Raw genomic sequence first — 14,295 nt, 5'->3', positions numbered from 1 at the left:
TTCCTACAAGCCACTGACAATAATGGATTTATTGTTCCTCAAGTAGAGTAACCATATCATCAAAATGTAATCTATTTGCTATTTGCGGAAGAAACCTGCTATGTATGATATAAGAGATAATGTACTCTCTATCTGAGTACATGATCATTTTCCTTGTATATAAATGTTTCTTGAGAGAAAATTGATAGCGATTTCTGCAGGAAAGGTAACGTTCAAAATACAGGACATGAGGTCTATAAGTGGAAATTAAGCTGTAGGTGAAACTGGCCCTTTAAAATGCAAAGGAAAGCATATGCAGTGTTACTAACTTGCATGTCATATATGTATTTTTTAACCATTCAATTCACCAATGAATGAATGAAAAGTATGAATGCCCACTCCTTTTAAAGCCAAAAATAATCATTTGCAGCAGTTAATTCCAGTAATAACAGCAAGTTGAAATAATATTGTGCACGCATGGAGTGAATTATTCAACTTTTCTTTTTATTATATTCTACAAAAGACATAAGAGGTGCGTATTTGTTTTCACTAGTATATGATCACCACAACTAAGACATCACTATACAATATCATGTTTTTAGTAGTGCACTTGATTTTTTTTTCCTATTGTATTATATTTTCTAACTAAAATATTCAGAAATGTCCACATAATTAAAATACCTACTGTTCTTTTAACCAGAAAATTACATATATGGGATCTCTTAAACCTAAAACGTGTTAGCCAGAAAGCTCTGAAATAAGTAAAGAAAGTAAATTCTTGCTGTATTTGTGTGTTTGTCATCTACACAAACAAGATCAAAGATGTGCCTTCCTATAGTTATTATCAGGAGCTCTGCTAAGCAACTTAGTGAGGAAGATAATGCAGGAAACGGTGGGGGGAAAAGTTGTCATCTTGTGTTTCATTGGATTTTAGACATAGTGGGCCTGATTCATCAAGACATGCAAAACGAACGTATTGTGCGTTTTTGTTTCTTTAAACATACATAATTCGTGTATACGGAAGTTTGTATTCAAATACTAGCGGATCTGAAGAAATGTCTCTTGTTGAATATGAATGTAGGTATGCTCTCCATATACTGCACTTGTCGAATGAAGACTGACCCAACACACTGCAGGATACGAATAATACGTAGGTGCACAGAAGAGAAAAATTAAAGTTGCCTGAAAAAACATTTTTTTTCCTACTAAATACATTTATCGAGCTGTTCTATATATGAAATTACTTTTTACAGTTGCTTCTATATGGCTGAAAATCACATATCTGAGAGACGCACATAGCTTGAATCTAATGGAAGTGCATGGTCTCAAACCTGGCACATCCTTACTGTACATTTACTTTGTGCATACGTCCCTTCCCTCCCCCGTTCCGAACGTGAAATCGTAGGCTGTTGGAAGAGTCCTTTCCTTTCAAAGATTAATTGAAAGTACTTGCGTTCACTCCTTTTCTGAGCATCCGCAAAATACTGCACATATCCGCATTTACATTTCATAATGAATCAGGCCTGTAACATTGCACCATATCATCGCAGATAATTTGTTTAGTTTTATATACTTTTGAATAAACTTGCATTTGAACATCTCAATTCCACGTAAGTCTGTTTATTATAACTATGCCTTGATTTTAAGAAATTACTAATTGCATAGCTTTGACTTTTAATGCTACAGTGTTTGGTCAATCTTTGGCACATTCTTAAGTAAACATAATGACTTTAGTATGTCCTAGACCATGGAATGGATCAATTCCAGACACACGGAGGCAAAATTAATGCACTCTTTATGGCTGGCGCATTCTTCCTTTCATGTTCTATAATTCCTCCCCCACAGTAGATGACATGTTAGCCCCCCTCTACTGCCTTAGTCGGCAGCCATCAGAACCTGTTCCATAGCAGTAGTATCACAGAGTTAAAGTAAGGCCAAGACACACACTAGATAACATAGGGGACCCCAAGTTCCTCAGAAGGAATAAACTTCCTAAATACCCTAAAACATAAATGACATGTGGAGGTGCAATTCTGGGTTTCCCTAATTTCCACAGTTTTACATTACACCTAGCGATATTGTACTAATGTGAGATGGGTACCAGGCCTCATAACAGAAGAGTCGAATAGCAAAGAACAAATTTCCTTCCTAAGTGAAGTCACAAGGCAGTTTCCATGCAGTGTAATTGTTACTGTTACTACATTCATAATAAGGTCAGTCCCCGAGCTGAGAGCCGAGGTTAATCCCCTAAATAAATAGTACTGCATCTTCAATTGACATGCATAACATTTAGTTGATTTATGTTTTTTTTAAACTGCACCTTGCTGTGTACATTTTGGGAGTCCAGGCAGTACACAGTTATACAGAAAATACTAAATAATACATATAGTTTTGTAGTTCACTGGAAAAAAAATATCAATGCTTATGAAAACATATACATCAATTTAATGTTTTTCATAAAGATCAAATAAATTGCAAAATAAAGTCATATGTTAAGGACCACATGGGAGCAGCAGTGACTTTTAATGTATATTCTCTATAGTTTGTATGTTTCATGGTATAATTTATATATGAATTGAATGGTGGAAGGAGTGCAGAAGTTAGAACTTTTCTGACTCTGTTAGTTAGAAAAGTTATCCTCTGTATAACAAGCATCTATACCTATATCACATGTAGTATTTAAGATGCTTTTGTTTTTTACTGATCTCTCTAAAAGATCTTTTAAATGCTCTATTGATATTAATTTGTGGGTCTCTCTGTTCTTAGAGAAATTGTCTGCATGTGAAAAATATCTACAAGTGGGGTGTATAACTAGGGGTCTCCGATTATTAAAAGAACTTACTTTTGGCGCTTCAAATGGACGCTTTGTAATAGATTAGAAAAAAGTGCTAGACGAGTGTTTTGACTCATCTTCTCAGACTAATAATAGTCGAAAATACAAGGGAACTCCAGCAGACAGATAGAGGAATTGGATCAGTTAGACAAATCTCTCTCCAAATTTAAAGGAGCTGAGAGCTATATAAATCAAGTCTCAAAAATCAAAAGACTAGCCAAAGTCAAACAGTATACAATTTTGTTTAACGGGAAGACATTTTTGAGGGACACATTAGATAGTCAACACAACAAAATCAGCGATTGGAGCAAAAAGATACATTGGTACCCTTTTGTAACAATGTATACACCCCAAGCACTTCCTTAACGTCCAATTTTTCCTACTTTATTGATATAAGTTGACATGCCTATGTTTTAAAAACTTCAATGATTCACAAAGGAGTATACGGCCATTTTGAAATCTTTAGAGAATTTCATATGGAAGGAGAAATACAAATGGTTAATTGTTGATACACCATCCCTTTATACTTTAATTCCACGACCTAAGGGAATTGAGTCAAATAACAGTGAGTTATCAAGAGATATGAGCCTATCCCATGAGAGGGAACAGTTTATTTTAAATGGAATAGAATTTATTCTACCCCACAATTATTTGATGTTGAAAATCATTTTTATTATTTATTTATTTTTAAGGCGCCACAGATTCTGTAGCACCGGATACAGAAGAAAGTAACAAATAGATGAGGTAGTACATGTCGGCAGCACAGATGAGTTTGAGTAATGCTATGGGGACTCACACAGAGTGCAGCAAAAGACGTGATGGGACTTACGAGGAACAAGAGACAGTTGTGGGACAATAGGTAGAGAGGATCCTGCCGAGGGCTTACATTCTACTGAAACCGAGAACAGCAGTGGAGACAAAAGTTGCCCCTAGTTGAGATAATATTTTTATAGCAGAATGAAACTTACTGAACATCAACTCAACATCATGCATGGACTTTAAAAATAAATAATATTGGTAACTTAATATTAAGATTTCTTGTGAATATTAATAAAAAGTAATATAAGCTTATTGACATATAAAAAAAGACGAAATTCAAATAGATTCTCAATTTTTCATTAGAAATAGATACTTGTAATACCATCAATAGAAGTTTTTCCCCAAAAATATTGATGCAAACAGTTTATACTGTTGCCATCTGTCTCCTTTCATACAGAAAAAAATGCACTTCTAATACAACTTCCATTCAACAATCACATATTTTTTAAAGTATTTGGACAAAGGATATTCTACATTAATAAATTAGCCATTCCAAAAATCTCTGTGTTGGATTGGTCCGCATTGGTGAATTTTAAGGATAAACAGAAAATAATATACAACTTTGGCCATTTATTACTAAGTACAAGCTAATTCTGAAAAGACAGTGAAGGCATTACACAGTTGCCTGGTAATTTATTTAACATATGAAAACCAATGAGGAAGTTTCCCATGTTAACATTGCAATATTTGCAAATTTATTGATAAAAAAAAAATCTCATAGTTTTAATGTTGGCACAGGTATTGCATATACTACAAAAAGCCATATTGCCCGCAATTCTACTTTTAATATTTATTTGTTACAAAGCGTAATTTGACCTATTTAGGAAAAACAAAATGACAACTTTGACTTAGAATCCAGGAGCCTGTATAATACATGGCCTTAACACACAGTTTACCCAGACATTTCACTTGGAAACAAATTTTAAAAGTTCTTTTAAAATTTGGGGACGTTGAGCAAGTTGCATTGGGTTGTAGGGGTGGAAGTAGAAAACTTGCCCCCTCCAGGAGGGAGCCCTATTGGATCGGTGAACTTAATTCCCTACAGCTAGGGACTCAACACTGTCTCATTTCTGGATACATGTTAGCACCTTGATCTGTTTGATGTTTTGTCTTATTTTGTATTCCAAATATTTATGTGGAAATTTCATATCAATCTTTAAATTTAGAAAGATGTTTTTGTAACCCTCTGTGCTAGCATGACAATTTCAATTTCATCTCAAACTTGGCTTTAAACATGTTGCCGTTTTAAAATGGGCCTTAATACATTTAGCCCAGTACTTTGTTGTCCTATATATTATTATGGATCTACTCAATGATTTACAGATTAGCATATCATCAAGTTTATTTCCATGTTCGGTACTTATGACCTCATATCTATTTAAGCTGATGACCTTTTTGGGTTTTTCAATTTGAAGAAATCCATCTGATTGTTACGTGAAGGGATTTTCCAGATAAGAGTGTATTAAGTTTATTTACATGTACAAGGTATTTTATTGCATTTCATCATATTAACTTGTACATTATCAGCACTCTCCCATTTTTAATATTCTCTTAATTTCTGAAAGGTCCATTATTGGTTAAAGGACCACAAGATAGCAGCAGCAACTTTTCTTGTATATTCTCTGTTTTTTTATATTATATTTGATCATTTATGTATTAATTGTATGTTGGAAAATGCAGAAGTTAGGACTCTTCTGTCTCTGTCCTTTTTATTTTATTTTTTTTATAAGGTAGTTAATAGTTTAATCCTTTCTATAGCAAAAAGCCTGCAGGGATCAGATTTACAGGTTCATTCAACTTTAATATTATATAGTACATTTGGTCCTGAGAGCCTTGTTACTTTACAACCAGTCATCTCTTACTGTTAAAGAGGTTTTAACATTATAATAATATTCCACATGGTTTTGTGCGGGCATCGTCAAAAACCTGCATAGCTGGACAGTCTTTCTGACAAATTATACATGTAAACAGACCAAGTTTATCCAAGGATGACTGATAATGTGAGACATGTTACAGGGGGCCCCGATTGTGAGAGCTTACAGTCTAGTGGAGGGGGAGGGCAGTGCTGAGACCCTGTAGCTAGTAGTATGCTGAAGGAAATGTATCAGGTGGGGTTAGGATAGGTTTGGGTGAAGATGTGGTATTTGAGAGAGTGCTTGAAAGGTTGAAGATTTGGAGAAAATGTAATCAGGAAGGATAAAAAGTTCCATAAGTGGGTAGCAGTATGGGATAAGTATTAGGATTTCAGGTCAGGCAGATCTATTAAGTATGGTATTTTTTTATGAGGTCAGTGATGCATGAGGTTGAGGTATTGATGAGGGCTTTGAAGGTGAAAGGGAGTAACATATTCGTTCACTGAGATAAGAGGTACAAAGAGAGAAAAGCAAAAGACTGAGAAAAGAACTTTATGGAGGGCCTTGGCTAAAAGAGGGAGTGGAGGATGTGCCAACAGTAAAAACACTGACTAAGTACTTAGAAAGATAGGATAACCATGAGAGAATAGCGCAAAGGCCAAGGCAGTGGAAAGTGTGCAGTAGAAAAGAGTTGTTCACTGTATCGAAGGCAGTAGAGAGGTAAAGGAGAATGAGAAGAGAGAAATGACCCTTTGAGTTAGTCGTGCACAGATTGTTGGAGAAGAGAAGTGGGGCAGTAGTTAGAGGTAGGATCGAGAGATGGTTTGGGGAGATGAGTACATGTTTGAATATGGAAGTGAAAATGCCAGTGAGACAGGTTGAAGAACTGAGATAAATTGAATAAATTGAGTGTTGGGTGGGTTGGAGGAATAGGGAAAGGGATAGTTTGAGTGAGAAGTGGAAGAGAGTGATCTATCAACACTGTCCTCAGAGACTGAGAAAGAATTGAGGGTTTGTAGGGAAGTGGAGTGGAGATTTCTTGGTGAATAGTGTTTTTTTTCCCTTTTGAAGTAGGTGGCAAAGTTGTGAGCAGTGTGGTAAGCAGAAAGTGTGGAGGTGGGCAGAAGAGAAGCAAGCTGAAGCTGGTAGGGTCATTATTAAGCACTTAGAAATAGGTTGGAGATCTGCACTCCCTTTGAGTGTTTATCACTTTCCGTCACAATTAAAAAAATAAATTGCCGCTGTGGGAAACAGAAAAAACACTCAAAGCTAAATATGTGCAGATGTTCCCTGAAGCAGCAATGAAAACTGATAAAAATATTATTAATAACACATAAATTAAGGATCAACAGTACCATTCTGTAGAGATTCTTAAAATAAATAATATGTAACACATAAAGTGGCAAATGCTCTAATTGCACACGCTCATTTGGTGTCAGTTGAATAATACCCACATGTAAGCAGATACTTTTGTGATGTTTTACTTTTATGTATTCATAATAAAGGTAAGGCCATAGTCAGAAACAGTTTTAGTAAGCCTGGGTTGTAAACTTTTCAATAGGGTGTGTCCAGGCAGTGCACTTATCAGGTGCATGAGGTGGAAATCCTTTTTCACCACTCCACATCTGCTGCACCACTTTGCAAATCCCTACATTGGTTCTCTGTGTCCTCCAGAATTCAATTCAAATTACTCATCCTTACCTACAAAGCCCTCAAAAACACCACCCTTCATACAGCTCAAATCTCATATCAAAATACTCTCCCTACCACCCTCTTAGATCTATCTCTGACCTGCGCCTTGTCTCGTGTTTTTTTTTTTTTTTTTAAGCCTTACCTTATACCTGATGACAATATTCACACTAATACACTCTCCACTCTAAGCCGCACTCGCTTCTCTTGTTTCAGCTGTGCAATCTTCCACTTAGAATGTAAGCTCTCTAATGAGCAGGGTCCTCTATACCTTTTGTTTTCATGTCTGCATTTATTTAGTCTGCCTTTTATGTCCTTGCTTTATGTGTGTCCTGTTTTCCCTACTGTACGGCGCTGCGGAGCACTGTGGCACCTTACAAATCTATGATGACAATAGTAACTAGTCCATGCAACCTTCAGGAGTAGTGTCTGTGTAATATTCTGCTGTTATGGTCCTGAGCCAACTCCCAAGTAGTGTGAGTGGAGCACCCATTCCAGGTATGTCCCTTAGGGTACATTCTACTTTTATTACTCTGTTAAGTCTTCTTCCTTCTCAGTACTATTTCAGAGCTCGTTGAAGAAAAGAGAAGCAGCAAATCTTACCACCGTGTTTGTGGAGCGTGTGACTAACTTTTTACTGAGAATTTAGAATAGCCCCTTTGTACAAGCTATTTCTCAGCCCATATGGCCCTCTTCTCAACCCCCTGAACAGTTTGTGGAGTTAATTTCCAGAATGATGACAGCAATGAACCACTCTGTCACAAATGAATATTTATATGCCATTCAAGGGCTTACAATAACCTTTTCACAGATAAGTGTGCATCTGGAAGATGATAGGCCTAGTATGTCTTCCTGGGAGGCATTGGGTTCTCAGTGATCTTAAAGGGTCATGTGACAGTGAGTCAGCAGAAAGATTCCAAGTCATTTAATGCTAATGTTGTGAATATCCTCATTAAACATATTAATGTGTAATTGATGATCTACCAACTCTTTTCTCTCACCAAGATACTCTTTTTGAGGATCATCAGTGTAAAGGCTGAGTGATCCATGTGCATAGGTTTATTAAGGATCTCATTAATAAGAAATGAGAACAGTAGGACAAACTTGATCACATGTATCTTTTTCAGGATAAAAAGGTATCAATGTGCTGTTTGGTGCCAAAAATTGATGTTGCTCTAGCCAGTCTTTCAGCGAAGAACACTATTTTATTAAAGCATGAATGCCTGTAGAAAGGTCCTATGTATAGGAAAATGGAAAGCCGTTTCAAGAAACTTCATATATCTTAGTATACTCTGTTCAAGTCTGGAGTGGTACTAAGAGTATGGGTTGATTCTCTACATAAGGATGTACAAGAGAAAATAAACAGACAGTATCTACTCAAAAACATTAATGTCATGAGAAAAAGGATAGACTTCCCATGTGAAGCATCAGTACATATGATTACCCTTTCAGGGTAATCATCTGTGGTCGCTAGAAGAGCTCTCCAGTTGCGTCCTTTTCGGGAGTGAGTAACAGCAGTGTGCTCTGAAGCCTTCTCAATGGCTCTTTCCCTGTTCAACCTCCAAAGAAATCTGTGGGGGCAGAAATTTAAATTATGCACAGGTTTATACACTTGCCATTCAAGACCACTTGGAACTGGTAAAGTCCTTTCCACACATCGAAGAAACTAGAATTCCTTACTTCCATAAATCTACAGGACACTTATCTTTGATTCTGCCTGTCTTCATTGACCTTCATCAAGGTGCTAGCAGTTTGCATGGCTGCTCTCAAGAAAATAAAACTCTGTCTCTGGTTCCCATGGGCAAGGTGGCATGCGAGGAACCTTTAGCTGGGTCCATTCACATTGCTACAGACCAAAAATCAGCTGTACACAGACATTCTTGAGATGCAGGCAAAAGACCGTTTGGTAGGCAAAGACAACACCAGATTATCTTAGCAGATTCTAAATTCATCCAGTGGAATGGTCATTTTACAAAAAAGTTGTTCAAATACCTTTTCAGAGATTCTGATTTCCCAGAATAAGTTTAACAACAATTCTGAACACCTAAACTATTCATCCATGGTTTGCAATAGTTTTATGAAGTGCTCCAAGAATAAGTTAGGATTTTGACACTGAGATCAGTTCTGCACCAGCGACCAGATCTGTATGCTAATACGGATGTCGTCTTTTAAAAGTTGTAGAGATTGTTTTTTCGCAATTGAGGCTCAAGGTAGTTTCTGACAAGGTGATTGAAGTACGCCTTCTAGCTAGAAAACAAATCTCTTCCTCTATTTATTATAGGATTTGGAGGATATTCATTCTAAATTCAAATTGGAAGATCCTACTTCTGCAAGCATTCAGCTTATTCTTGATTTTCTTCATGATGGCTTCAACAAGCCCTCACCACTTTAAGCACAGATACATGAACATTTAGTGTTTTTCTGGACTATATTAGCTTTGGAGGATCTTATTTTTGTATTTTTTTTTCAAGCAGTAAAGATAAAAAATGTTCTCTTTTTAAACCTTTTGTGGCACCTTGGGATCTTAATGGTGCCCTCTATGCCTTAATTTATAATCCTAGAAAATTTTTACAAGAGGTCTTGCTCAAATGTCTCACACTTAGTGTTGTTTCTGTCTGCCTGATGAGTGGATGAATTACATGCTCTATGGTGTAAGAAGCCATTTCTGAATATTTATACAGACATGGTGGTGTTACAAACTATTCATTCTTTACTACCCATGGTAGTTTCCAATTTTCACATAAATCTGGAGATCATATTACCATCTCTCTACCCAAAACCAACTAACGACAAAAAGGAAAGATTACATACACTGGATCTTGTCAGAGATATGTTTGCTTTACCTCTCCAGAACAAAGGAAAACTGATCAATTATTTGTCCTTCCTGTAGGATCTCTAAAAGGACATGCTCCATCCAAATATACTCCTGCAAGATGGATCAGGGAGGTAATTGAAAAAGAGTAACGCATGTGAAGTGATGAAAATTCTAAGAGCACATTCTACAAGGGTGGTGTCCACCTCTTGGGCATTCAGTACTCCGGTATTGGTGGATGATCTCTGCTAAGCAGCTGGGTGGTCATCAATTCACATCTTTACCAAGCATTATCTTCTGGACATGACATCTGCTACTGATCTGTTTGGAATTAAAATCCTTCAAGAAGTTATGCAATAATAAACATTTCACTCTGCACTGTCAGCATTGATTTTGCTTGAGCCCACCCACTTTCTCATGTATTACTTGGGTATGTCCCACTTGTTATGGCTGCCATGGAGCTCACAAGAAAAGAAGATATTTATTACCATTAATTTCATTGCCCTGAGATACTCCATGGCAGCCCAATATTCCCATCCATATTGTCTGTTTCTACTTTTCAAGAACAGCTTAAGAAGTTTTTCAAAACACCATTGAAAGGCGTTATACCTTCGGGGAGAGAAGGCATTTTTCTTCTTTGTCTTCTCAGCTGTGTAAACCTGTTTGTAATGGCTGTCACGGAGCAGCTCGAGAAAGGAAATTAACGTTAATAATACACTCATTTTCTGGCTTGCTGTCTTTAGCTACTGTATTTATGTGTATATACTCTGACTAGATGCAATGACCATGAACATATATCAGGGGGGTTCTAAGCACTCATACATTTACACAATATCACCTGTTTATCATTTAATTTGACAATTTTTTTTTATTTATTTTTTTAAGTAAGTTAGCATACACTGTTAGGTCTCCACCGAGACACAGCTGTATAACTTACCTAAATGAAGCACATTTATACATCCTTCATTGGCTTTCTCTGTTTTCAGGTTGAGAACATTAGCTCACGTTGTCCTTGTTGAAAAGCTATAAATAGTTCTTTTTTTTTTTTTTTCTCTTATTGACTTGGAGTTGAGATGCATCAGCAGCCTTGGGAATTTGGCTGTATCACCTGTAATTTGTAAGCAAATATTGAATAGTAAATCTGTGCTATTGCAAACACACAAGCAGAGTTTGAAATCTTTCTGCAATGATCAATTGCTGTTGGCTATGTTTTAATAGTAAATGTTTAAAGTTGGGGGTTTCTATTGAAAACAGAGTGAGCTGTGAACCTACACATATGATTTCTGGGTAAAAATACATTTGTTGGGAATTATTTGTTTAAGTGTTCCTTTCCCTGTTTGTTGTTTACAGTTCAGCAATACTTTTTATTTGTTTTTGTACTTTCAGTGTGAAAAATTCAAACTATTGCCTACCTTCTTATGCTGCCTACAAGAACTATGAATACTCTGAGCCAGGAAGGCACAATGAGCAACCAGGACTTTGTGGCTTAAGTAACCTGGGAAACACTTGTTTTATGAATTCGGCAATTCAGGTAAAAAAACAAACAAAACTAGTGTAGAAATTATTGTATTGCAAACTGAAAAAGGAGTCTCATATTCTCTTGTGCTGTGCTCTTTGTAGGGGACATACAGATATGGGGAAACAAAAGTATATGATTTGTTTTCAAACTGTTAAGATTAATATAATGCCCTCACAATAGGGCCTGGATTGTAGTCTATTTTGATCTATGTTAACATAATTTAGTGTGGTAGGGAATGGGTTCTGAGCATTCATATTGTTAAATTATGTTTCAGTTGCAGCCTTCTGGAATTCACTTATTCATATCTGTGTTTATTTTCATGTCAAAGACGATACAACTGCACAACATGTTTGAAAATGTTAGCTTCATTGTAATATATTTTCAGGATTATCTACTGTAATTGATGTAGCTGAGGCATTGTGGATTCTATGCTCATTAATAATTTTGTCTCTTTGAGCCTATTCAGAAAATTAGAGACATGTCTCTTAATGTTGTTCACTTCTTTATAAAAGTTACTCTGGAAAATATCCTCAAAATGTATATTAGGAAAATTATGGTTATCCATTTCTAATCTGTTCTATGCTATAGATATTTATGAACATTACTCCATATATGCTTATGTAGAATAATATGTAGTTTGTAGGATGTTATGGAGTTGTGTGTGTGGTATTTTGTTTTGAAACTATCACAGTTTGGACCTACAGTTACTTGTGACCCACCCTCACTTGTGGCCAAATTGAGTATGGATTCGGTTGCTTACCACTCTAGAAGAGAACCATATTGGCAAGTGCATAACAAGCCTCATTACAGTTTTGTTGCACCACTTTTTCTATCTTCGAAAGTGATACTAACTGTAGGCACTTAAAAAGCAGAGAACCTTTTTGTTGTCCCTGTCCCATAATCCACATATCTTCTCCCAGGCTCTTCTTTTATTTTATTCACATGTAATAACTCTCATACAATGAGTGGTCTAGCTTAGGTAGACCAGGCTCGGAACTATTTGGAAATGTCAGTCCAAGGAGAAAGACCCCTCTCCCTAAGTCTACTTATTGCCTGTACACAGGAATAGTATGAAACTATGTGTATCATATGCATGATACTCTGAATTAGGCACAGTTAAAAGAATTGTCTACTTTTGTATCCTACATCTACTCCTCTTTAGCACTCCTGTATAGCACTTCAGCAGGGTCCACCTGCTGCCATCTGAACCCTGCATTTGTCAGCATGTAGAGAAGTGCAGCTTTTAACACCAGCGAATTTAACCTGTCCTATCCCTTCCATGTGCTGTAATAGAAAGTGTGGAGTAAATGTGTCTCTGAAATGAATGGCTAATGGTTCTGTCTGCTTCCCTACCCACCTTGAGCCCTGGCAGTTTAAATTGGCAAGCTAATCCATACCACCCAACAGTCCTTACGGGGGATATGGACATCGCCATGGTGAGCAGGTGCTTGTGGCCATTTAAGAGTGTTTTTACTAAGGGGTGGAGTGTTGGAGGTGACTTTACGCTTCAGAAGTACTACACATGTCCCTGGGGATATGGCCATGCCCATTGTGATGTGCCCACGCCCCTAACGTGACAGTTATAACTCCTTTTTGGAGGAAGCATGATTGTGTTATGATTTAGAAAATGTAAATGTTGTAAGGTATGCTAATCTCCTCCACCACTTTGGTAGCTTTGCTTTTTGCCCACTCTGCTTAGTTCAGGATATAGTGTGGGTCCCAGAGAGGGATCCCCCAACTTCCCATGAGGAATCGCCACTAAATTGCTGCTGGATGATGTATATGATTTATATTTAACATAAAAAATGGCTAGAATTGTATTTTCATTTAAATTTGAAAGCAGTAACAAGAATTATTCTATTGGAAACTTTGGTCTTTAAATAATTTTTACTTACTTTTTTTGTATTTGTTAATTATTACTAATGTTATTTTTTATTTTTCTAACACTCTAATATTGTAATAAAGTGTAAGTACCGGTATATTTTCTATAATATGTAAATAGGTTGAATTTTTAAAATTCATTTTTACAATCTGATTTTTCAGTGCTTGAGCAATACTCCACCACTAACTGAATACTTCCTTAATGATAAGTATCAAGATGAGTTGAACCTGGATAACCCTTTAGGAATGAGAGGAGAAATAGCCAAGTCATATGCAGAGCTCATCAAGCAGATGTGGTCAGGGAAATACACCTACGTAACTCCAAGATCATTTAAGGTAAGTTTTTTTTACCATGCATGGCACTTACTTATATTTGTAAACGTTCTTCTGTGATATATTTAAAAAAAAAAATCTTGCTTTATTGCTGTTGTGTTTTTTAAATAAAAGTGAGGACAACTCCACACAAAATGTTATTGAAAATGAATTACCACTTTTAGAGTGGTGTCACTTAATGCCTAATTTTTTAGAGCATTTTAATGCAAATACAGAGCTTTTAAATCTCACAGATTACTATTGGGGGTATTCAATTGTTAGCGAGATCGCTAAAATACTCGCGCTCCCTGAGCTGCGAGCTGAAATCCAGCGAGTAAATTCCCGTATTAACGGTATTTACGCGCAATATTACCGTATTAACGGTAATATTTTTGGAGTGCGAGTATTTTAGCGATCTCACTAACAATTGAATAGCCCCCTATGAGTCTTAAAATGTTCTGTGTGACAGGGCCTGCTGAAATAGAATCTCAAGGCTGCTGTAAAATGTATTGGTTTTTTTTTTCTTATTTCTTATTCATATTGCTGTCTGTATCAGAAACAGTGACTTCGCTGCATATGCTGAACATACAAAGGGGAG

The 14,295-nt window shown here is 36.4% G+C and overlaps 1 protein-coding gene across 5 annotated transcripts in view; it reads left to right on the top strand.

Moving 5' to 3' along the window:
* Positions 1-14,295, top strand: part of USP15 (ubiquitin specific peptidase 15) — a 97,803-nt gene that overhangs the window by 45,324 nt on the left and 38,184 nt on the right. For all 5 annotated transcript variants that reach the window (XM_075209596.1, XM_075209594.1, XM_075209595.1 and 2 more), the window contains 2 exons: positions 11,372-11,516; positions 13,548-13,721. In XM_075209596.1, the coding sequence (XP_075065697.1) occupies positions 11,372-11,516; positions 13,548-13,721 (319 nt within the window). The remainder of the gene's footprint in view (positions 1-11,371; positions 11,517-13,547; positions 13,722-14,295) is intronic.

The sequence above is a fragment of the Mixophyes fleayi genome, chromosome 4, assembly GCF_038048845.1.
Source record: "Mixophyes fleayi isolate aMixFle1 chromosome 4, aMixFle1.hap1, whole genome shotgun sequence".
NCBI lineage: Eukaryota > Metazoa > Chordata > Amphibia > Anura > Limnodynastidae > Mixophyes > Mixophyes fleayi.
This window is presented reverse-complemented; position numbering and strand designations above follow the sequence as displayed.